The sequence below is a fragment of the Arachis ipaensis genome, chromosome B08, assembly GCF_000816755.2.
Source record: "Arachis ipaensis cultivar K30076 chromosome B08, Araip1.1, whole genome shotgun sequence".
Classification (NCBI taxonomy): domain Eukaryota; kingdom Viridiplantae; phylum Streptophyta; class Magnoliopsida; order Fabales; family Fabaceae; genus Arachis; species Arachis ipaensis.
Genome location: NC_029792.2, coordinates 9,387,433 through 9,413,682, shown reverse-complemented (window position 1 = coordinate 9,413,682; position 26,250 = coordinate 9,387,433). Strand labels below are relative to the sequence as shown.

Sequence of the window (26,250 nt, the reverse complement as noted above, 5' to 3'; positions counted from 1 at the left end):
GAACATGTCTTTCTGAAGGTAACACCAACCACTGGAGTGGGAAGAGCTATTAAGACCAAGAAACTGAATCCCCGTTATATTGGACCGTTTGAGATCCTAAAGAGAATTGGGCCAGTGGCTTATAGAATTGCCTTACCGCCGTATCTTTTGAATTTGCACGATGTATTTCATGTATCACAGCTTCGGAAGTATACTCCTGATGCAAGTCATGTTTTAGAACCAGAACCAATCCAAGTAAGAGAAGATCTAACACTTCCAATAATTCCAGTGAGAATTGATGATACCAATATTAAACAATTACGCGGAAAGGAAGTATCATTGGTAAAAGTAGCTTGGAGTCGAGCTGGTATCAAGGAACATACTTGGGAGCTCGAATCAGATATGCGAAAGGACTATCCACATCTCTTTTCAGGTAACTAGATTTGAATTTTGAGGGCAAAATTCTTTATTAGGTGGGTAGGATGTAAACCCCGGTTAAATTAGTAGATAATTAGTCAATAAATTAATTTTTAATAAGGAATATTAGAAACACGAATATTATATCAAATTAGGATAGAGCTCATCGAAACGAGAATTTTGACACCAATTTTGAAGAAATCGGTCCAAGATTGGACCAAACGGGCCGAACCGGTTGAACCGGGCCCAAACCGGGCTGTGGGCCCAATTAGTCCAACAATTAAAAAGAGCCACGGGCTCTTGTTTCTCTTCATTTCCCTCAACGACGCTCCTCCCAGGGAAGAGAAGAAGAGAGATTCGTTTACGGTGAATTCCATTTCACGTAACTTTCCCGTTTGAGCTCCAATCGCCGCACCGTTTGCGGCCACGCATTCACCGCATTGAGCTCTACATTTCTACCGGAACAATTTCATAGGTAACTTGCTATTTCACTTCAGCCTTTCATTTCCCCAATTTTCGAGTTTGTTAAATTTCTTTGATTTTTGATATTTTAGGATCCAATTAGCTTGAGAGAAACGTTCACTCTTGCTTATGTGAAGCTTGGGTAAGGTGAGGATACGATAATTCTATTTTATTTTCATTGAATTTGAGCTTTGAGTATTAAATTGGATGTATTATGATTCTTAGTTGAATTTTGGGTTGTTGGATTTGAATATTGTATGAGTATAATTGTTTATCTGAGGTAGATTTATTGTGGTGACTGTTATGATGATGAGGAAGGGTATGTTGAATTGAAAAGAAAGCAGGTTTGGACTCGAAAAGGGTGGCAAAGTCCGAGTTTTAGAGGAGATGCTGCCAAAATTTTATAAAAAATTAGAGATTTTATTTAGATGATTATTTAAAAGAGATTTAGATTTAAAGGTTATATGGTTTGATTTTGAGTTATTAAGAAAGTGAGTATGTTTTAAGTTTGAAGTTTGATTCTTAGAAAAGAATGAATTATGTTTTGAATTGAAACTATTGATGGATGGAATGGGAGGTGATATAATGAAGGATAAGATTGAATATGTTTAATGTATGATGATGAATGAGATGCAATTGAGAATGATGTGGATGTTGATGAATTATAATTGAATTATTTATATGGCTTATGAATTTGAATAATCTGAGATACGAGATTCACTGGATTAAGTGCCGTGGCTTGCCACCACGTGTACCAGGTTGAAAACTCGATACTCTGTTGACCCTACGACGTAAGTGTGACCGGGCACTATATAAATTCCCGGGAATGTTACCCCCATTGAGCAATATTGATTATTTGAGAAAAATCTATGCATAGACTCTTGGGGATGCACGTCGGGAGACAGTCTAAGGACAATTCAGACTTGTCGGGTTGGCTGGATAACCGACAGATGAGCCTCATCAGCCATAGGACAGGCATGCATCATATGCATATTACTTGAATTACTTGCTTGTGCTCTAATTGGGTGTGCCTATCTGTATTTGCTATGCTAAATGTGTACTTGTTACCTGCAGTAGTTGTAACCTTCTTGTGTTTGCCTTTATCTGTTTATTTGTCTGTGAAAATGCATGATGGAATTGGAGGTATGGAGGAATGGCAGTATAAGACTTAGATTTAAGGTTAAGTTAAGTTAGGATTAAATATTTTAGGAAACCACCTTTTATGGCTTCTGTTTAATACTTTAAGCTCTACAATCTGAGTGTCGGCGTTCTAGGATTGCCTCTGGCATTCCCATGACCTTATATATTATGTGTGTGGCACCTTTACCATACTGAGAACCTCCGGTTCTCATTCCATACTATGTTGTTGATTTTCAGATGCAGGTCGGGAGCCATCTCGTTAGTCGTCTGGACTCTTAAAGCGGAGGGATTACTGGATAGTGTTGTTGTATAGTTTTGCTGTACATTGATGTATATATATGTACTTAGCTTTCTCTCCGCATAACTTGTCCTTTTTGATCCTCTTAGAGGTTTATGGAGAGGCAGGATTGTGTGTATGTACTTTTGGGTTTTGGATATGTATGTATATATGTGTAAATATTTTCCGGCCAGTCTTGACTTCGCAGGCTGAGTTAGGAGCTTGTTATTTTGTATCTTTGGCACTCTATTCCTACTTCTGTTATCTTATGTTTGACAGTTACGGTTTTCTTAGCATGCAAGTTAACTCGTTCCTTGAGCGTTGCGCTTTTATCTCGCTATTTTTATTTCCCATATTCTTCAAGGCTCCTAGCATATTATAACTCTTCTGCTATTATATGTACTCATTTTATTTTAGAGGTCATAATACCACATCACCTCTGTTTTACGACTTAAGCGTAAAGCTTTGTGTGGTAGGGTGTTACACTAAATGCATCAACTCCAATTAAATTGAAAATGTTGCGGTTTGAGGTGATGTATGACTGTATGTCTCATTCACGTATTTATATTATAACGTTATCTTTTAATTTATTTCTTTTTTAATTTTAAAAATAGAATTGCCTTCAATTATCAGCAATAAACACGTAAGGTAAGTATATCATACTTATTTTTTCTATAAGTACGATAGATGTTCTCCTTTCCGTCACAAGAGGAACCTTTATGCAGAACTGTACATTCCAATAGTTCTAGGTTGTTTCAACCAAAACATTCTTAAGGCTTTATCAAAATATATTCCTCACACTGTTTTTACAAAATAAGCATATTATGGTACCTAATATCATAAACTAGTTTCATATTAGGTTCCCTAATATGCTGTCAAAATACTTAAAGTTCCATGGACATAGATCATGAGCCTTAGGAAGAGAAATGCAACTAGCATAAATAGGACATGTCAAATTGTAATGCTCTGGCTAGAAGAATCTGCTGCCATAGCAATTTTCTTTCGGCCCTTTTTTTCCTTCTTAGTGGACCGTTGCATCTGAATATCCCAGTGACGAACTGCTCTGCGACCAACGTCATGAGCAATGGGATTATAAGGTCCCATCACCAAGTCTAGTGCAAGCCTCATTCTTGTGTGATCGTTGACATCCTACGGAACAATTTCAATTAAATAAGGATGTGGAATGGGTTGGGACTCAATTAAATTATGATTACGAAAGTGAGTCCTTATATAAGATACCTCCAAGTCAACGTTTCCCCACACCCAATTCAACATCATCCATTGGCAAACCTAAACCCCGCAGTCATTCCTGCGCGTTATTAACAAGCATAAATTAATCAGCAATGGGTGTACTGCCAAACTAGGGAATAGTTAATGCACATGCATCCCTTAATGCAAATGCAGAGTAACGGGCAACATATATGGTGATGCTTACGATCCTTCAGCTTGCTGGCCTATTGGGGGCTCTGTAACATCAAAAGTTGATGGGTGTGGTTTGAAATGTTCTTCGTTCTTCCAAAATCTCTTGTCCTCTAGCATGTTTTCCAGAAAGAAGGCCTGAGACCATGAATAGGTCATGTAAGTTATTAACCAAACACCAGCATTTCCAAAAGTGATTAGGAGTAATTTGCAAAGGCAACATATGGCTACGGTGAGCTCTTGAGGTTCGGTTACTCTTACCACAAACTTCATCTGTGAGACCCTTGCATCCCGGCGGTCGCCATCCTTGGTGGAGTCGAGATAAAGCAAGTTACAGTTGACAAGGTCTACCACCATTAGAAACCAATGGTTGTCTCTGTGCATGGGTACATATATCTATGGCCCAACATTCACATAAATTCACGATTAGAGTCGCAAGAAAAACAGACAACAGAAAAAACTTTAATGCGATCAAGAACTCACCATCCACAAGCCATCTGCATATCCCATGAACCTATTGCGGATAAACTCGAAGGTATCGATGTTGTGGTTTACCGGGCTAAGAGCAACTTGCTGCAAGAGAAGTAGCAACAAAATAAAAACCACGGGATACACTAATGACGAGAGGTTGAATTAATGAAAATATAGGTGAGGTCGTTAGACGTACAGAAAAGGTCGTCGGAAGAAACCAGGACTCCTTCCTATTTTCATGCGTTAACATAGTGCAAGCAAGGTTTATAACCTGCATATTCATGAAATGCATATATAACTAAATCGTTATCGAAGGTCCAGTTAGTTTGGTCCTCGGCTTAGGATTTTGACACAAGGGCATTCATACTTACATCGTCGACGATCATTTGACCCGGCCGGAGTGTCAGCAGTGCATCCCGGTCTCCACGGGAGTTATCGTCATGTACAAGGACCTCTCTGCATTCAAACAGTGTGGAATGTTAACTAAAGAATAGCGCCAAGAGGACAATATTTCCACATTATTTACTAGGCCTAATCCCCATGCGCACCTCTTGTCCAGGTCCGGCGAGAATATGTATGCTGCAACGGCGAGTTCCTTCCCAACGAAGTGCATTCCTTCTGGTGGGCGAAAGGATAGGTTGAGGCACTAGTAAAAGAAAATACAGCTCGATCAGAAAAACAAATCAGTGCACCACAATAGGTGATTTGTGTTTTAACCATGCATATCGTGGAGGAGAGTCTTACCCGAGGCATGTCTTCAGCGCCATGGTGACCGTGGTGAGTGTGGTAGGTGAAAGGAGTCCCCGGCTCAGTTTGCTTCATGTCAGATCCAGCTGAGGATGTGGAATTCAGATTCTCAAAGGTAAGCTTCCTCTGCAGAGTAAAGCAACAACGACAAAGCAATACATGAGGAGACTTAAAAAATTGTAGACGTATATTATGTACCCCATTGGTTAAAAAATATCATGTTACCTTCATTGACATGGCCTTCGTTTTTCCTGTTGCTGCTTCACTGGGTGCTTCCTGACGCTTAACGGTACAGCGTCGAAGCTTCCTTTCGGTTGAGGAAGCCAACTTCTCGTTCGAACGCGTCCTTTGAGTATGCAACTTTCGGCCCCTGGAGGATTGCTTTTCCGGTGGATCTTTTAGTTTTTTATTGACTTTACCTGGATTTCTTTTACCAGTCCTCAAAGAGGCAGCGAGTGGTGCTTTGGAGTTTTCCTCCCCAACTTGGTCATACCCCCTCGTATTAACAAGGGATATCAATGACTGAATGGCCTTACCATGATCTGCCAGTAGGTCGGTCATGGTCCGTAACTGGTCGTTGTGAGTCTTCAGAATAGTCTTCGTCACCTCCCTGTCCTCCAAAACATGCTGTGTTCAAACAGTAGTTATATATGAGGCGTCAAAAACCCAATGTTGAAGTCTAAATGAGGAAAAAGAAAACCTCAGGAAATATGTAATATTTACCTCCTGAACCGTGTTCAAAACTGTCAACATCTTCTCCTCTAGTGATCTCCCCCCATCGTCCGCCCCTTTAGCCACCACGCTGATAAGTATGGAAAAAAAAATTAATGGCAATCCTGTAACAGGGGCACGAGGCCCTAACTTGAAACACTTACGTTAAATCTGAAAGTCTTTACTTATACCTTGCTAGAGAGACGTCGACGTCCGTGGCGTCCCCCTCTTTGTTGAGTAGAGTACTCTTATCCTTCATGGAGTTGATTTGCTGCTCATCCAAAGTCAGGAACTTCATTTCCTGTGACTTTGTTACAAGGACTTTACAAACGAAAACGAGGCACGGAATTTGCGTTTATATTTTGGTTAGTAACACCATGTTGGGTCATAGTGGAACCCATTGGGTATAGGGAGGCCCAATATGTAGAGAACCAACATCAATGCCCGGTTACATCCCAACCTGCTTCTTTTATGCTCAGAATCCAAACGTAACTTAAATCCCTTAGGAAAATAACACATATCAAATATCAAAGACTAGATGGGCTTTAAGAATGACGCCATTTTTTTTTATTATCAAAAGTAACAGGAAATTAGCTTATCGAGACCACAAAAATTGTGACTAGACGTTTGGGGAGATAGAAACCTACTACACCTTACCTCCATGTCTAATCGATGGTTTCGTTCGATTTGACCGGCATGGTCTAAGGAGTTAGGGTAATGATGATAATAGGATGCGTTAGGATGAACTAGGGTGAGTGTTAATTCTTTATCTGTTAGGGAAATAGTATTTATGAACATATAAAAATTTGCCTAACAAATTTTGAATTTCCAAAACTTGTTTAAGTGTTAGAAATATGAATAATGTTTTATTACGATAATAATAAAAAATATTCAACAGTTATAAATATCTGGATGGATTATAAAATACTGTATATCAAATACTTAAAGGATATAAAACCTATATTAATTAAACATAACATATTCATAGCATAACTCGGTATTATACCGTTTTAGTGAATAACTTCTTATTTATTTAAAAGTTGTTTACATGAATATAACAGAAACAGTATTCACTTTTTCAAATTTAAATTCAGACAAAATGTCCAAATACAAATTATGTAGGCAAAGAATCACTTAAACGCGAAAAGCAAATTTTATAAAGCGGTTACATTCAAAACGTAGTTGCCCATTTGGTGGTTCAAAACGTGCGACAAATAGTTATCAAAATATCTTTTCACCGACTATTTTCTACTATCTAGTTCTGTTGCAATGGAAAACTCAATTCCAATTCAAACCGAAATGACCAACATCGTCACAAACCTTCCGCGGAAGCTTCGTTTTGTTATTTTCAATGAGGGTTATCATTAGAATCCGCGATAACTCCGCCTAAAAGAAATACATCAACCAATTGAGTCGTTGGATGTGACCGTGAGCAGTGTAGGGTCTTTAGGATTGACCCACTTCTGATTTCTGAAAAGATGGCTATGTGACCCTCATCCCCTTCACCACGCCTCCTCCCAGAGATGCACGTTATTAACGAAATGGGGATTCCATCACGTCTTCATAACTTATCGCTTAAACCCCAAAGATAACCTTTCAATCTGAGGTGATGCCACCCGTCTTCCTGAAGCAGAATAAGGCCAGCAATGATGACTTGTTATTCATGTTACTTATCCTCGTCGAAACCCTATTAGTTATTAAGTTTAATTTTTTAATCTACATTAACTCCGTACACTGTAACGATTGTCACTTAATAACTAGGAAAGCCTTGTGCCACTCAAATTTAAACTTTTAACATCAGACTTTGCTTCAACCGGGAACAAAATTAAACCCTAAAATGAGTCGGAGACACAATCTTAAGCAATGACAATAAAAATGGTTAAATAAGAACCGAAAGGAAATAAACTAATGGAACAATGAACTTCGCCGAAGTCATGTAAAGTAAGTTTAACGGAATAAATACAGCCTAAAGGAGAAAAACAACGTTCTCCGCAACAGAATCCATGTTGAAACTGAGGTACATATAATAACTTGGAATTTTGAGCTTCGTCATTCTCGTGAATACTAAAAGACAAAAGTAGTGAAAAGCACACAAAAGGGACATCACAAACCAGACACAACGAAAGCCATCCTTCCTGCCTACATGAACATCTGGTTGTAGAGGCTCAACCTTTGCTTCAGCTCAGCGTTTTCTTTCTCCAGCATCATTACATGCTCTGTGGCTGACAACCTTGCTATGCGGTGTGCCTCCACAAGGGCCTCCTTGTATCGAAGAACAACTTGAAAATTGAAGTAAAAAATTTTCACCTCCGCCTCCTCAAGGAGTCTCTCCAACGTGATGAAGGCGGCATCCTGCCTTGCTAGTCCCTCGTCAAGCGACAACCACCCCGAAACGAAAAAGTGTATCCCCTTCGCGGTGCTTTGCAAAGAAACCCCAAACCCATGATACTTCTTTCCTTTGCTGCGGAAGACATCACGCATGAAAAACACTGGCGGTCCAATTTCAAGTCGAGCACAAACCCGTAACAAAAGTTGCTCCATGTCTTCCATTATGACGAACGCCTTGGGGTCAAACTCCGGCACCATATCTAGGAACAGTTTTGCACAACACATAGCATCCAGGTCAAGACCGAGGGTTACCATACACAAAATAAATAAATAAAGAAACCATTAACACAAGCTACACGCACCTGGCTTCTGAGGCAGCAAGTCCGTCCCGGCAGTCACAGATCCGCTGCTGTCGTCTCCGGTAACGCTGCCAGAGTCTCCGACGGACATAGCTCCAAAGCTTAGCGCCAAATCTTGAGGCTCCGGGACAGTATCTTCACCAACTGGGTGTTGTCTTGGCAAACTCAGCCACTCCTCCGCCTCGCGCCTTACCATGAAGCCTTTTAACTGACTCCCCTTGAAGCCATAGACTTGTTGATTGCATTCTTCCCAAGAGGTGTAAATGCCTGGCTTTCGTCCTCTCCGAACGACGTAGTAACGGAACCGACCAGAATCCATCTACGCAGCACCTTAAATGGGTTTCTTTTCAGACAGAACCAAAGTGAAACGAAATGACTTATAAAGGAAGCTTACTGAAGTTCACAGCATACTGAACCGTCAAACTACCACCGGTCCAACCATTCATTATCATACTACCTGCATTCATTTTCCTTCAATGTATTTAATTTGTTGGCACTTAAACTTCTTCGATTATAGTGGGTTACAACATTTAATAACTCATGCCGTCCAATCATTCGTGTCCACGTGTCTTAATCGATGTCACCTGTAAAATATTAGCAATAATGTCGGTGTCTTTTACTAAAAACTATTACGTGATAATACATAACTACAATAAAGATATGGCTTTTTATTATGTTACCTGTATACAATTTAAAATAAAAATATCTTTTTCGTGAATCATGTCAAAAAAAAAGTTTTTGATAACAAATTCATTTATTAATAACGATATTTTAAATTTTAATTATTAAAAATAGAAAAAAATTACATAAAATCAAAATATGAAGATAATTACTTAAATTATACTAGTTAAGTAGTTGATAATTAACTGAAAATTAAATTTTCTCATTCGTAATGAATAACTTTAATACTTACTTGCTTTCTAAATACCACTTGACGTAAAAAACTATATAATCTACACATCGATATACTCTGTTAGTAATTACTTCTACATTGGTATTTGTGACAGTAATTAAACAATTCATTTATGCCAAATGGAGTCTCTTTCGTTATTTCTTATTATTTCTTAACTACGTTGGTTCTACTAAAATGAACACAGTTACCATTTTTGTACAATAATATATGTAGATTCATGTTTTTAAAAATAAGTTAATGTTTAACAATATAAACGTTAAAAACATCATATATAAAAATAATACCCAACCTATAATTCAAGATGTTACTGAATTCTCAAATTATTTAATATACAAAAACAATGTTAGATTATTTTCTAAGTCTTAAAAATTAAATTTATTTATTCATGTTAATCAATTTAATTAATTATAACTTAATCTTAACACTAACAAAATTATTTAACGTTGATTTAGGTTAAATCTGTATATTAATTATTATTTAAATTTCGGAATATAAGTGTTGTGACCACGATCTTTGGGATTGGTCTATTATTTGATGAGAGTGTCAGTTCTTACAAGTGGATGTTAGAAAATCTGCTTGAGGTGATGTGCAAGAAGAAATCGTCTGTGGTTGTGTAAATGAAAGCAATTTGGGTCATGCCTTGGGCCTATGGTTGTTTTTTTCTTATGAACATTGATGATTGAAGTTCTTTGTGAACTTTTAATATTAAATTATGGATAATTTATGATGTGAAATTGTGAAATTTTGAATTTTATTAAGGTAGAAATCATTGAATTTATGTATTCAAAGTTATATACAGATTTTTTAATTATTTTATTTAATATTTAATTAAACCGGTTGAAATCCGGTTAAACTCCAGGCGAACCAATAAACCATTGAACCAGTGATCTCACTGGTTTATTGATCGATCCGGTTCTCACAACCGTAATGTAAACTATAAATTGCAAAATGTAACTTGCAAAACCTACTAACTCTAAAACATAACTCCTAAATCGTACACCGTCAAAGTTTAACCATGTTTGTCCAACTCTCTTCCATAAACCATTTCTCATCAAACCTAAACTCCAACCGTATCTCTACTTAGTTTACTAATTTATAGCTTTTGAAAAGTAAATAACTTGAGTGCATGCGAAGGTAGAATAATTCGATCTTAGTAATCAAGATAACGTAGCTGCACAAATAACATATTTGCGAAAAACGTATTGGCATGATGATTCCACTTGGTGAAGACACTGTACCGGAGGCTCAAGATTTGGCGTTAAGCTTCGGAGATCTGACCATCGGAGAGCATGGCAGAGTTACGGGAGACGGGAGCAGCGGATTTGTTCCCGCCGGATCGGACTTTCTGCCTCATGAGCCAGGTGCGTATATGTTGTGTTTCTGGTTTGTTTATTTATTTATTTTGTGTAAGGTAACCATCGGTCTTGACGTCGACGTTATGTGTTTTGCAAATCTGGTCGTAGATATGGTTCCGAAGTTTGACCCAAAGGCGTTCGTCATAATGGAAGACATGGAGGAACTGCTGTTACGGGTATGTGCTCGGCTTCAAGTTGGTCCTCCAGTCTTTTTCTTGCGTGATGCCTTCCGCAGCGAAGGAAAGAAGTATCACGGGTTTGGGGTTCACCTGCAAAGCACCGCGAATGGGATCAACTTCTTCGTTTCTGGGAGGTTGTCCACTGACGAGCGACTGGCAAGGCAGGATGCCACCTTCATCACTTTGGAGAGGCTCCTGGAGGAGTCGGATGTGAATATATTTGACTTCAACTTCCAAGTAGTTCTGCGATACAAGGAGGAGGTTGCTGACGCACACCACGTGGCAAGGTTGTCAGTGATAGAACATGTAACGATGCTGGAGAAAGAGAACGCTGAGCTGAAGCAAATGTTGAGACTGTACAACCAGATGTTCATGTAAGCAGGTAGGCTGGCTTTTGTTGTGTCCAATTAGTAACCAGATGTTCATGGCGAATATTATAAATGTTTGAACGCAGCATGTTGGGTTAAATTTGTCCTTCATCACATATTCACTTTTTGTCTATTATAACCTAATAACTTATATCTAACTGCAACAACTCCAAGCATACATGAATTTGCTATATTAACGTTAACTATATGGAAAATTCTACTGTGCTGAAGTGAATATTCTTCCGCAGCTGCTGATGAAATGTGGGGTGTCTCTGGTTGAAACGCGTGTCTAGAGAGAAGGACTGGCATTCTGGAAGTGGTTGTTGATGATGCCAAGAAAGGTGATGGTGGGTCCCGCAGTTGGCAGAGGCTGTGCCAAGGATTTACTGATGATAATCAATGTAGTTAACGTTAATATAGTTGGTGTAATTAATAATAATTTTTATTGAATGAGCTGGCCCATTAAATAATAAGCTGGTGGAGTTGTGTTATTGGTCCGCTGGGCCTTGGAAGGTGGATTTTTGGTGGGTTGTGGGAAGTGACAAAAATCCCATGAATATTATAATTGGCTTGGGGAAATATATGGAGGTTACATTACCCCAACAGAACCAATGGACCTTAGTAAGAAAAAATAATGGGATTAAAATTCTTATGTGAAATAATTAGGTTATAATAGACAAAAAGTGAATATGTGATGAAGGACAAATTTAACCCAACATGCTGCGTTCAAACATTTATAATATTCGCCACGAACATCTGGTTACTAATTGGACACAACAAAAGCCAGCCTACCTGCTTACATGAACATCTGGTTGTACAGTCTCAACCTTTGCTTCGTTACATGTTCTATCACTGACAACCTTGCCACGTGGTGTGCGTCAGCAACCTCCTCCTTGTATCGCAGAACTACTTGGAAGTTGAAGTCAAATATATTCACATCCGACTCCTCCAGGAGCCTCTCTAAAGTGATGAAGGTGGCATCCTGCCTTGCCAGTCGCTCGTCAGTGGACAACCTCCCAGAAACGAAGAAGTTGATCCCCTTCGCGGTGCTTTGCAGGTGAACCCCAAACCCGTGATACTTCTTTCCTTTGCTGCGGAAGGCATCACGCAAGAAAAAGACTGGAGGACCAACTTGAAGCCGAGCACATACCCGTAACAGCAGTTCCTCCATGTCTTCCATTTTGACGAACGCCTTCGGGTCAAACTTCGGAACCATATCTACGACCAGATTTGCAAAACACATAACGTCGACGTCAAGACCGATGGTTACCTTACACAAAATAAATAAATAAACAAACCAAAAACACAACATATATGCACCTGGCTCATGAGGCAGAAAGTCCGATCCGGCGGGAACAGATCCGCTGCTCCCGTCTCCCGTAACTCTGCCATGCTCTCCGATGGTCAGATCTCCGAAGCTTAACGCCAAATCTTGAGCCTCCGGTACAGTGTCTTCACCAAGTGGAATCATCATGCCAATACGTTTTTCGCAAAGATGTTATTTGTGCAGCTACATTATCTTGATTACTAAGATCGAATTATTCTACCTTCGCATGCACTCAAGTTACTTACTTTTCAAAAGCTATAAATTAGTAAACTAAGTAGAGATACGGTTGGAGTTTAGGTTTGATGAGAAATGGTTTATGGAAGAGAGTTGGACAAACATGGTTAAACTTTGACGGTGTACGATTTAGGAGTTATGTTTTAGAGTTAGTAGGTTTTGCAAGTTACATTTTGCAATTTATAGTTTACATTACGGTTGTGAGAACCGGACCGGTTAATAAACCAGTGAGATCACTGGTTCAATGGTTTATTGGTTCGCCTGGAGTTTAACCGGATTTCAACCGGTTTAATTAAATATTAAATAAAATAATTAAAAAATCTGTATATAACTTTGAATACATAAATTCAATGATTTCTACCTTAATAAAATTCAAAATTTCACAATTTCACATCATAAATTATCCATAATTTAATATTAAAAGTTCAAAAGAAGTTTAAGTGCCAACAAATTAAATACATTGAAGGAAAATGAATGCAGGTAGTATGATAATGAATGGTTGGACCGGTGGTAGTTTGACGGTTCAGTATGTTGTGAACTTCAGTAAGCTTCCTTTATAAGTCATTTCGTTTCACTTTGGTTCTGTCTGAAAAGAAACCCATTTAAGGTGCTGCGTAGATGGATTCTGGTCGGTTTCGTTACTACGTCGTTCGGAGAGGACGAAAGCCTGGCATTTACACCTCTTGGGAAGAATGCAATCAACAAGTTTATGGCTTCAAGGGGAGTCAGTTAAAAGGCTTCATGGTAAGGCGCGAGGTGGAGGAGTGGCTGAGTTTGCCAAGACAACACCCAGTTGGTGAAGATACTGTCCCGGAGCCTCAAGATTTGGCGCTAAGCTTTGGAGCTATGTCCGTCGGAGACTCTGGCAGCGTTACCGGAGACGACAGCAGCGGATCTGTGACCGCCGGGATGGACTTGCTGCCTCAGAAGCCAGGTGCGTGTAGCTTGTGTTAATGGTTTCTTTATTTATTTATTTTGTGTATGGTAACCCTCGGTCTTGACCTGGATGCTATGTGTTGTGCAAAACTGTTCCTAGATATGGTGCCGGAGTTTGACCCCAAGGCGTTCGTCATAATGGAAGACATGGAGCAACTTTTGTTACGGGTTTGTGCTCGACTTGAAGTTGGACCGCCAGTGTTTTTCATGCGTGATGTCTTCCACAGCGAAGGAAAGAAGTATCATGGGTTTGGGGTTTCTTTGCAAAGCACCGCGAAGGGGATACACTTTTTCGTTTCGGGGCAGTTGTCGCTTGACGAGGGACTGGCAAGGCAGGATGCCGCCTTCATCACTTTGGAGAGACTCCTTGAGGAGGCGGAGGTAAAAATTTTTTACTTCAATTTTCAAGTTGTTCTTCGATACAAGGAGGCCCTTGCGGAGGCACACCGCATAGCAAGGTTATCAGCCACAGAGCATGTAATGATGCTGGAGAAAGAGAACGCTGAGCTGAAGCAAAGGTTGAGCCTCTACAACCAGATGTTCATGTAGGCAGGAAGGATGGCTTTCGTTGTGCCTGGTTTGTGATGTCCCTTTTGTGTGCTTTTCACTACTTTTGTCTTTTAGTATTCACGAGAATGACGAAGCTCAAAATTCCAAGTTATTATATGTACCTCAGTTTCAACATGGATTCTATTGCGGAGAACGTTGTTTTTCTCCTTTAGGCTGTATTTATTCCGTTAAACTTACTTTACATGACGTCGACGAGGTTCATTGTTCCATTAGTTTATTTCCTTTCGGTTCTTATTTAATGGTTTTTATTGTCATTGCTTAAGATTGTGTCTCCGACTCATTTTAGGGTTTAATTTTGTTCCCAGTTGAAGCAAAGTCTGATGTTAAAAGTTTAAATTTGAGTGGCACAAGGCTTTCCTAGTTATTAAGTGACAACCGTTACAGTGTACGGATTTAATGTAGATTAAAAAATTAAACTTAATAACTAATAAGGTTTCGACGAGGATAAGTAACATGAATAACAAGTCATCGTTGCTGGCCTTATTCTGCTTCAGCAAGACGGGTGGAATCCCCATTTCGTTAATAACGTGCATCTCTGGGAGGAGGCGTGGTGAAGGGGATGAGGGTCACATAGCCATCTTTTCAGAAATCAGAAGTGGGTCAATCCTAAAGACCCTACACTGCTCACGGTCACATCCAACGACTCAATTGGTTGATGTATTTCTTTTAGGCGGAGTTATCGCGGATTCTAATGATAACCCTCATTGAAAATAACAAAACAAAGCTTCCGCGGAAGGTTTGTGACGATGTTGGTCATTTCGGTTTGAATTGGAATTGAGTTTTCCATTGCAACAGAACTAGATAGTAGAAAATAGTCGGTGAAAAGATATTTCGATAACTATTTGTCGCACGTTTTGAACCACCAAATGGGCAACTACGTTTTGAATGTAACCGCTTTATAAAATTTGCTTTTTGCGTTTAAGTGATTCTTTGCCTACATAATTTGTATTTGGACATTTTGTCTGAATTTAAATTTGAAAAAGTTAATACTGTTTCTGTTATATTCATGTAAACAACTTTTAAATAAATAAGAAGTTATTCACTAAAACGGTATAATACCGAGTTATGCTATGAATATGTTATGTTTAATTAATATAGGTTTTATATCCTTTAAGTATTTGATATACAGTATTTTATAATCCATCCAGATATTTATAACTGTTGAATATTTTTTATTATTATCGTAATAAAACATTATTCATATTTCTAACACTTAAACAAGTTTTGGAAATTCAAAATTTGTTAGGCAAATTTTTATATGTTCATAAATACTATTTCCCTAACAGATAAAGAATTAACACTCACCCTAGTTCATCCTAACGCATCCTATTATCATCATTACCCTAACTCCTTAGACCATGCCGGTCAAATCAAACGAAACCATCGATTAGACATGGAGGTAAGGTGTAGCAGGTTTCTATCTCCCCAAACGTCTAGTCACAATTTTTGTGGTCTCGATAAGCTAATTTCCTGTTACTTTTGATAATAAAAAAAATGGCGTCATTCTTAAAGCCCATCTAGTCTTTGATATTTGGTATGTGTTATTTTCCTGAGGGATTTAAGTTACGTTTGGATTCCGAGCATAAAAGAAGCAGGTTGGGACGTAACCGGGCATTGATGTTGGTTCTCTACATATTGGGCCTCCCTATACCCAATGGGTTCCACTATGACCCAACATGGTGTTACTAACCAAAATATAAACGCAAATTCCGTGCCTCGTTTTCGTTTGTAAAGTCCTTGTAACAAAGTCACAGGAAATGAAGTTCCTGACTTTGGATGAGCAGCAAATCAACTCCATGAAGGATAAGAGTACTCTGCTCAACAAAGAGGGGGACGCCACGGACGTCGACGTCTCTCTAGCAAGGTATAAGTAAAGACTTTCAGATTTAACATAAGTGTTTCAAGTTAGGGCCTCGTGCCCCTGTTACAGGATTGCCATTAATTTTTTTTTCATACTTATCAGCGTGGTGGCTAAAGGGGCGGACGATGGGGGGAGATCACTAGAGGAGAAGATGTTGACGGTTTTGAACACGGTTCAGGAGGTAAATATTACATATTTCCTGAGGTTTTCTTTTTCCTCATTTAGACTTTAACATTGGGTTTTTGACGCCTCATATATAACTACTGTTTGAACGCAGCATGTTTTGGAGGACAGGGAGGTGACGAAGACTATTCTGAAGACTCACAACGACCAGTTATGGACCATGACCGACCTACTGGCAGATCATGGTAAGGCCATTCAGTCATTGATATCCCTTGTTAATACGAGGGGGTATGACCAAGTTGGGGAGGAAAACTCCAAAGCACCACTCGCTGCCTCTTTGAGGACTGGTAAAAGAAATCCAGGTAAAGTCAATAAAAAACTAAAAGATCCACCGGAAAAGCAATCCTCCAGGGGCCGAAAGTTGCATACTCAAAGGACGCGCTCGAACGAGAAGTTGGCTTCCTCAACCAAAAGGAAGCCTCGACGCTGTACCGTTAAGCGTCAGGAAGCACCCAGTGAAGCAGCAACAGGAAAAACGAAGGCCATGTCAATGAAGGTAACATGATATTTTTTAACCAATGGGGTACATAATATACGTCTACAATTTTTTAAGTCTCCTCATGTATTGCTTTGTCGTTGTTGCTTTACTCTGCAGAGGAAGCTTACCTTTGAGAATCTGGATTCCACATCCTCAGCTGGATCTGACTTGAAACAAACTGAGCCGGGGACTCCTTTCACCTACCACACTCACCACGGTCACCATGGCGCTGAAGACATGCCTCGGGTAAGACTCTCCTCCACGATATGCATGGTTAAAACACAAATCACCTATTGTGGTGCACTGATTTGTTTTTCTGATCGAGCTGTATTTTCTTTTACTAGTGCTTCAACCTATCCTTTCGCCCACCAGAAGGAATGCACTTCGTTGGGAAGGAACTCGCCGTTGCAGCATACATATTCTCGTCGGACCTGGACAAGAGGTGCGTATGGGGATTAGGCCTAGTAAATAATGTGGAAATATTGTCCTCTTGGCGCTATTCTTTAGTTAACATTCCACACTGTTTGAACGCAGAGAGGTCCTTGTACATGACGATAACTCCCGTGGAGACCGGGATGCACTGCTGACACTCCGGCCGGGTCAAATGATCGTCGACGATGTAAGTATGAATGCTCTTGTGTCAAAATCCTAAGCCGAGGACCAAACTAACTGGACCTTCGATAACGATTTAGTTATATATGCATTTCATGAATATGCAGGTTATAAACCTTGCTTGCACTATGTTAACGCATGAAAATAGGAAGGAGTCCTGGTTTCTTCCGACGACCTTTTTTGTACGTCTAACGACCTCACCTATATTTTCATTAATTCAACCTCCCGTCATTAGTGTATCCCGTGGTTTTTATTTTGTTGCTACTTCTCTTGCAGCAAGTTGCTCTTAGCCCGGTAAACCACAACATCGATACCTTCGAGTTTATCCGCAATAGGTTCATGGGATATGCAGATGGCTTGTGGATGGTGAGTTCTTGATCGCATTAAAGTTTTTTCTGTTGTCTGTTTTTCTTGCGACTCTAATCGTGAATTTATGTGAATGTTGGGCCATAAATATATGTACCCATGCACAGAGACAACCATTGGTTTCTAATGGTGGTAGACCTTGTCAACTATAACTTGCTTTATCTCAACTCCGCTAAGGATGGCGACCGCCGGGATGCAAGGGTCTCACAGATGAAGTTTGTGGTAAGAGTAACCGAACCTCAAGAGCTCACCGTAGCCATATGTTGCCTTTGCAAATTACTCCTAATCACTTTTGGAAATGCTGGTGTTTGGTTAATAACTTACATGACCTATTCATGGTCTCAGGCCTTCTTTCTGGAAAACATGCTAGAGGACAAGAGATTTTGGAAGAACGAAGAACATTTCAAACCACACCCATCAACTTTTGATGTTACGGAGCCCCCAATAGGCCAGCAAGCTGAAGGATCGTAAGCATCACCATATATGTTGCCCGTTACTCTACATTTGCATTAAGGGATGCATGTGCATTAACTATTCCCTAGTTTGGCAGTACACCCATTGCTGATTAATTTATGCTTGTTAATAACGCGCATGAATGACTGCGGGGTTTGGGTTTGCCAATGGATGATGTTGAATTGGGTGTGGGGAAACGTTGACTTGGAGGTATCTTATATAAGGACTCACTTTCGTAATCATAATTTAATTGAGTCCCAACCCATTCCACATCCTTATTTAATTGAAATTGTTCCGTAGGATGTCAACAATCACACAAGAATGAGGCTTGCACTAGACTTGGTGATAGGACCTTATAATCCCATTGCTCATGATGTTGGTCGCAGAGCAGTTCGTCACTGGGATATTCAGATGCAACGGTCCACTAAGAAGGAAAAAAAGGGCCGAAAGAAAATTGCTATGGCAGCAGATTCTCCTAGCCAGAGCATCACAATTTGACATGTCCTATTTATGCTAGTTGCATTTCTCTTCCTAAGGCTCATGATCTACGTCCATGGAACTTTAAGTATTTTGACAGCATATTAGGGAACCTAATATGAAACTAGTTTATGATATTAGGCACCATAATATGCTTATTTTGTAAAAACAGTGTGAGGAATATATTTTGATAAAGCCATAAGAATGTTTTGGTTGAAACAACCTAGAACTATTGGAATGTACAGTTCTGCGTAAAGGTTCCTCTTGTGACGGAAAGGAGAACATCTATCGTACTTACAGAAAAAATAAGCATGATATACTTACCTTACGTGTTTATTGCTGATAATTGAAGGCAATTCTGTTTTTAAAATTAAAAAAGAAATAAATTAAAAGATAACGTTATAATATAAATACGTGAATGAGACATACAGTCATACATCACCTCAAACCGCAACATTTTCAATTTAATTGGAGTTGGAAAACCTTGTCCACGGAAATCTTATTCCTGACCGAACCAAAAAAATTATGAAACCATTAAATTCAACCGTTCCTGTACATAGCTTGCACTACAGTGATGGGCTTTCATATCGGATCCATCAATTACATACACATGTTGAGAAATAGCAGTATGAAAAGAAACAACACCAATCCACGGGAACCTAAATAAGCACGAATTGTCTGTCCATGAAAATGCCCATAAATAAAAATAACAAACAAGCATAACCTCAAGGACTGAATTAGCAACCGACAAAAAAAAATAAAAAAAAAAAAGTGGATTCAGTTAGCAACAGATAAGGGCTCCATTTGAACTGGCGTTGCCCATATACAAAGAAATATTAGGAAAAGGGTTCTTCTCGAACCAGGGATGTGGTCTGGTACCCCGCGCAGAACTTGTCACGAAGATAGCTACTTGCCCACATCTCCTTTTTCTCATACATCTAGCACCACCACTGATTCTGGCCGAGTCCATACTCCTCCACGGCCTGCTCCCATTCCGACTCGAATACATCTGTTGCCATGTCCGCGTACAACCATCTTCTAAACAGCCCACGTAATTCATCATCCTTGACATTCGATGTGACGTTCTTCTCCACATGCCATGCACACAAGCGATGCGTCGACTCGGGGAGGACTTCAGAGACAGCCTTTATCATAGCTTTGTCCCCATCGGTCACCACTACAGATGGCTTCTTACGGCACATGATCTCCATCAAATTCTCCAGCATCCACCAATAGGACGCCAGACTTTCATCAAGCAACAACCCAAACCCGAATATGGTGGTCTGCTTATGATTGTTTGATCCTGAGAAAATAACAACCGGCCTCTTGTATTTATTTTTCCTGTAGGTTGAATCGAACGCCAGAACATCGCCAAAGAATTGGTAATCGACTCTACTAGATCCGTCGGCCCAAATCAGATTCGCGAGCCTGTTGTCAGAAGTCACATTATATTTTGCGATTGCCATGGGGTCTGATTCGGCTTTTCCCTCTAGATAAACTAATGCAGAATTCGCATCGCCATCAGCTACTTTAATGCGCCGCATTTTGTCAGCATAGTTGTAGACATCCTTCTTCAGGAACCCCAACATCGAATATCCCCCGATCGTACCAGCCATGTACCCTACAATCTTAGAGGTCGCAATACCATGAGCTTGCATACCGGCTATCTGAGTCTTTGCAACTTCTGTTAACCGACGATGATTGGCAATCAGGTGCACCATTCCAGCCGGTGTCAGGTCATGATTGTGTTCGGTTACTAACTTCCTAACCTTCCAATGCTTATCATTTTTGTCAAGATAAACCGATAACATTGCCTTGCAGTTGGTTCTTGTTTCCGGTTTGTGTACCCTTGTTCGGTCAACCCTGTCGTAGTGTTTACGCTCCCTCAACCCTTCCTTGTTACAAAAAAACCTGTACCTTACAACATTCCCGTCACAGTCTTTTCCGGAGTCACCCTTTCGCACCCCGAATCCATGCAATTTTCCGAAACCCCGATAGAACTCATATGCATTTTCAATGCTGTGACATACCTTCTTGAGGATGTCATCCACACTTAGTCCACCGAGGTCTTCCAAATCAGAATTTTCTACTTCGTTAGCATCTCCATCACTCCCTCCACAATCACCATCCGCCTCGCTCAAAGACACCTCCATTGAAATAGTTTACCTAATTCAATATTACATAACAATAGGATATTCCCACACAGTGAAAACTAAACCCAACAAACAGGCATACAACATAAACAATACTTTGCTAAGCAATGAATCACCTATTCCAAGAACATTCTTACAACAAAACAACCTAACTTTGACGAACTAGCTTTCATGACGAAGTTTATATCCAAGACATCAAACATAGTTTTCGCAAGGTTTCCTATTTGAGCATTCGTCACAACAACTAGGAGACCCGGAGCCAAAAAAAAAATAAAAGGGCATACCCACATCAATAGTTTCAACACTTATCACAAACAAATCTGAATTCCAGAAGAAATAAACCCCAACAACCACAACAAAACAGCATCCATATTTTGAATAGGCCAACACACTAAAATTGACTTCCATAACAAAACAAACCATTTTTGTACATACTGTTGTGCAGATTTTATTTTCCCATTTAGAGGTACAAACCATTCGGTTTACATGAAACCAATCATCACCAAAATCCAGCAATCATAACCCCGATAACACTAAATACAATAACACGATGTACCAAGTAATAATCAACTACGGGACCTAAATGCATGCTCCAAGAAATAACTTCGCCCCGCCCTAGCAACTTTGCATATTACATCATCATCAACCCTACAATCTACCAAAGTTTCAACTTAGCAACTTCACAGCCAGAATATCAAAACAAGAGATAAAAATTTGGAAATTAACCTACTAACAACAACAACATGACAGCTACCAAATCCAGAACTTCCCAAAAGCAGTGGTACATCTTCCAGAACATACTAATGCCAGTGGAGTCATCTTGCAAGGGTATTAACTTCTCTGCAAGCATGCTATTTGTGCAAGTTAACTTTCGTAACTAGTAACATCCACTTACTCTAATTTCTCACACAACTAACTTACTAACTTTCCAACTGCTAGCAATTATGAAGCCACCCGGTCACATGGTAATACCACTTCATCATGCATGTCGAGTGCATTTTCCTTATAACTATAATAACATACTTCACAGCTAAACAACCACCTCAAACAGGAGAGACAATATCTTTGGTATACTTTATTTCATTGTATTCAAAATATCCAACCAACTACTGATTCAAAGACTTACTTGTTTTAATAGAACTCAGGACGTGCCAGACTTTGAATCAGAGCACTCTTCTGGTCTGGGTGTATTCTCTTCTGGCGGGCGTTGGGAAACTCAACCAGGCGACACAATACACCGGTTTCTCCGCCGGGTGTGGCTCTCGCTTAGGTCCCAGCGTTGGGAGGCGACAGAGAGGGTTGGCTTCAGGGCAACCAGAGAATGCGAAGTCGTTTAAAATACAGCCACCGGGCGTCACCGGACGAGACATGCACGACGCAGAACTCCGACACAAGCCGCGAACAAGATCGGCAATCGCACGACGGCTTCAACGCGCCTGAGGAGACAAGTACGTGCGAGCACGAGCTACAATTCGGAGTTGCGATCCTAGGCGTTTTCGACACCTCGATCACCACCGAAGCTACATATGCAGGACGCCGGCGCACTATAACCTCCACGAGAGCTACGGCTAGGGTTTCAATTTTGTTATAAATTTTATTAGCTTCATACAGGACGGTTGGGGGCACTTCACAGGTGACGGAGAAGTGGGGGAAAGCTGACGGGTTGGGCCATTTTCTTTTTTGTTCCTTTGGGTATAATATTTTCCCCAAGCCCATCACTTCTTCCATCTAACTGAGGCCTCATCATAAAAAAACATAAAACCAAATCCGTTTTATAGGAGTTAATCTCCAATTAACTTCCATACTGTTATATATAATCTATTTAATTAGTCAACCTCGATTTCCGTATTATCACTGACCGTGGGACCTTCTGCTGCACCACATGCCTTCCACTTCAACACATGCAAAAAAAGTAATTCTTCTAATGGGACACGTGTTCTTTATGATTTGATTACGCATCTCCTTCTCCTTTTTCTCCTTTTCCTCAAGATGGATTGCGTTTTGACTGAAGCCATGGAAATTATTATGCAATCAGAAGAAATAGCAAATGAGTAATGTTTCATCATCATTAGACACTAAAAATACATAAACATTGCCTTAATTGGAAAACAAATCACTCTAACATTTACATCCACTCTTTCAATCAATCCAATTCAAAAATTATCATAACAAAATCAATGCAGCATATAAGAAACTAGAAGAACTATCGTACGGAACGCATAACTTGCATTAAAACACGTGAAGAAAATAATATATATGAATCTAACCGTCGCCATTCGCGCCTGGCAAAACCTTCCTCCTGCATTTGGGTGTGATCAGGGAGCAAGGGTCCTCCTCCGCCGGCTGAAGCGAAGGTTCCGTCGTCGTCATCATCATCATCATCATGGTTGCCATTGAAGGGTGTTGAAACTCCAAAGCCATAAACATCAGGAGATTGAGGATTGGTGTTTGTATCAACGGTGAGGTTGTTGCCGTATTGGGAATCGTTGTCGATGTCGTTGGTGTCATCGTCGTCGAAGAAACCACCCGTTTCCACCCCCGGACCCGGCGATGGATGAGTACGTGGCTGGTCATCCTCAAACGAGTCGAACGACGACGCCATTATTAACTTTACTACCACTCCTTTCTTCTTGTTCTTGTTTTGTGTGTGTGTCTCTCTCTAAGCTTGTTGGATGGATCTGCTACGTTGCGTTCGGATCACGAGAATGTGTGTTAGTTTCTTCTCTCTCACCTCACCGATGAAAAAGCATCACAGTGAGACAATTTTGGAGATTGAAATGCATAGTTTGTTATAGCTTATATTATTCTTAATACGTATCAAATTTTAAGAAATAAACTATCATTTAACTAAAATATAGTTAATTTAAATAAATTTTTAGTCCATATAATGAAAGGTGGCACCACTCTAAAAAAAAGATAACTAAGATATTAACAAGTGTTACATTAAACGATTTAGTCAAACATATCAATTCATTTAGCAATTCTCAACTATCATACATGCTAGTTAATAAAATTTTTTATCAGATCAGCTCTGCCTAAAACTCTGCTAATGAATTCTTAAAGGTAAAACCAAAAGAGAAAGAATAATGCTAGAATCAATTTGTTAAAATGGTTTTGTTCTGCACAAGTTGTTCAACTTCAACATCTCCAAGCTCTATTTGGCTTCCTTGCATAGCAAGTTCATTCTGAAAAACCATCTCTATCTGCTCCAATGACTTCCCTTTGGTCTCAGGAACCAGAAAGTAGACAAACAAAACAGCAAGACCAGAAATAGCAGCAAACACAAAGAATGTTCCAGCAACTGTGATTGCACGAGCAACAGAAAGAAAAGACATGGCAACAAGGCCACTGCAGAGTCTATTGCCAACGAATCCAAGCGACGAGGCCTGAGCTCGAAGCCTTAAAGGGAAGATTTCAGATGTAACAACCCAGCAAACCGGTCCTAGTCCTACCGAAAAGAATGCAACATTGCCACAGACAAAGAGAATAGCCAATGCAATCACAAAGGATCCTTGTCCAAATATAGAAAGAGTAGCTCCTATGCTGAACAAACAAATTGTCATCCCAATTGTGCTTATGTAAAGAAGAGGCTTCCTACCTAGTTTATCAACAAGAACTATGGCAACCAATATGAAAATAGTTTTTGATATTCCAACAGCAACTGTTGCTGCTAGAAGCTTTGAATTGTCCTTGATCCCAGCAGCTTTGAATATCTCAGGACTGTAATACACTGTTGCATCAATTCCAGTAATCTGCTGAAAACATTGGATACCACATCCTGTGATTAGCATCCGGCGAAGCGAAGGAGAAGGGAAGATCAATTCGCGCCACACCGGTTTGTCCTCCTTGGAAGGAACTCCAGCAGCCTGCTGAATTTCTGCCAGTCTCTCATCTACTTCTTTCTCATTCTCAATTGTTTTCAAGAGAACTTGTCTGGCCTCTTCAATTCTGTTCTGCATTACTAACCACCTCGGGGACTCAGGGATAACGAAAAGGGCGAAACCAATGAACACAGAAGGAAGAATTCCCACAGCGAGCATTATCCTCCAATTAATGTGTGCTGAGAAGCCTGAGAAGGCATAGTTTGATACATAGCCAAGTAAGATTCCAATGTTTATGAAAATCTCAGGGAAGGAAGTGAGGGTGCCTCTAGAGATGTTTGGTGAAATCTCTGCAATGTAAATAGGAGCTATGACAACTCCAAATCCTATTCCAACACCTGCTAAGAGTCTTCCAATCAGTAGAACTGAAAATGAAGGAGCAAGAGTCATTGTGAGTGCACCAGATTGGAACACCACTGCTGCTACAGCCATAGTCCATTTTCTACCAATCATATCTGATGTTCTTCCACCTCCTAAACTTCCCAATAGAGAAACAACGCTCAGAATGCCAACCAGAAACTCTTCCTTCACCTCAGATATCTTCAGATCCTCTTTGATGAATATAACTGCTCCACTCATTACACCAACATCTGGGGAAACAAAAAGTCAACGTTTTTAATCATTCTAAAATAGCACCAAGGTTGATAGCCTCTACCAGATTTTGGAATTTATTCTTCTCTTAGGAATGTAAAGAAACATAAATCAAGAATCACAGAAAGTAAAAGAGATTAGATGATAATAAATAAAGCTTGCATATATACCATAGCCAAGAAGAACATTGTTGAGGGAAGCAAAGATGGCACAAGCTAGAACATATTTCCTAGTACTGCTCCTCCTTTCTTCTATGTGTCGTTGTTGGTTCAAGACATCATCATAGTCTTCTGCAAGCTCTGAATTCATTCTCTTGTACTTGTTCTTTGATCCCAATGGGATTCCAGACAACCCCATATCTCCATTATCCCCATGTTGTTGGAACCCCATGTTTCACTACTTTGAGTTGTAGTATTAACCCTTCTGTGTCTCTGGTTGGAGACACTCCTAAGACAGTTATGATCGAGACTACTAAGTTCATATACCGTTTGTGCTTTTGCTATTAGATCTCAAGAGAATGAAGATCTTGTTCTGTTGTACATGGACAACACTCAGCCAACTTGCTGCCCCACTTGTATAATTTTATATTAAGAGAATAAGAGCAGCATTTTTATTAAAATTTGGCTAGTATTTAATCTCAAAAGAAAAGTAAATAATTTCACACTATTGAATGTAATCTCAAACCATTAAAAATATTAATAATGACTAATTAATGGCTATAAACACAAAACTTGCTAGCCTCTAGCACTCGTTAGCAAATTTTGTGATTTGTAGTCATCAATTAGCCATCATTAATGGTTTTAATGGTGTAAGATTACTCATTTTTCTTTTGATGATTAAGTGTTGTCTAAATTTTAATAAAAGTATTGGCCCTAAACTTTTTCATTTAAAATTGATTAGATAATTTGATAAATTTGACTAAATTATCATCTAATAATTTTTAACTATCAACTTCAGATAAAGACAACTGATATACATATATATGGGAAAGATTGAGAAATAA

At 39.6% G+C, this 26,250-nt stretch overlaps 5 protein-coding genes across 5 annotated transcripts; 1 reads left to right on the top strand and 4 right to left on the bottom strand.

Moving 5' to 3' along the window:
* On the bottom strand, nucleotides 7,503-8,800 carry LOC107612125. Its single transcript, XM_016313949.2, has 2 exons — nucleotides 8,314-8,800; nucleotides 7,503-8,211 (listed from the first exon to the last, which is right to left on the bottom strand). The coding sequence occupies exons 1-2, from the start codon at nucleotides 8,627-8,629 to the stop codon at nucleotides 7,763-7,765; spliced, it is 765 nt and encodes a 254-aa protein (XP_016169435.1). The 5' UTR covers nucleotides 8,630-8,800; the 3' UTR covers nucleotides 7,503-7,762.
* On the top strand, nucleotides 13,197-14,454 carry LOC107612238. The gene is made up of 2 exons (XM_016314039.2): nucleotides 13,197-13,620; nucleotides 13,723-14,454. The coding sequence occupies exons 1-2, from the start codon at nucleotides 13,305-13,307 to the stop codon at nucleotides 14,169-14,171; spliced, it is 765 nt and encodes a 254-aa protein (XP_016169525.1). The 5' UTR covers nucleotides 13,197-13,304; the 3' UTR covers nucleotides 14,172-14,454.
* On the bottom strand, nucleotides 19,561-20,775 carry LOC107610478 (protein FAR1-RELATED SEQUENCE 5-like). The gene has a single exon (XM_016312529.1). It carries the CDS (start codon nucleotides 20,773-20,775, stop codon nucleotides 19,561-19,563), a length of 1,215 nt encoding a protein of 404 aa, XP_016168015.1.
* LOC110265227 (clathrin light chain 1-like) lies at nucleotides 21,342-23,673 on the bottom strand. The gene is made up of 3 exons (XM_021108104.1): nucleotides 23,043-23,673; nucleotides 22,635-22,780; nucleotides 21,342-21,430 (listed from the first exon to the last, which is right to left on the bottom strand). The coding sequence occupies exons 1-3, from the start codon at nucleotides 23,375-23,377 to the stop codon at nucleotides 21,342-21,344; spliced, it is 570 nt and encodes a 189-aa protein (XP_020963763.1). The 5' UTR covers nucleotides 23,378-23,673.
* Nucleotides 23,697-25,811, bottom strand: LOC107614455 (probable polyol transporter 4). Its single transcript, XM_016316657.2, has 2 exons — nucleotides 25,418-25,811; nucleotides 23,697-25,246 (listed from the first exon to the last, which is right to left on the bottom strand). Exons 1-2 carry the CDS (start codon nucleotides 25,635-25,637, stop codon nucleotides 23,871-23,873), a joined length of 1,596 nt encoding a protein of 531 aa, XP_016172143.1. The 5' UTR covers nucleotides 25,638-25,811; the 3' UTR covers nucleotides 23,697-23,870.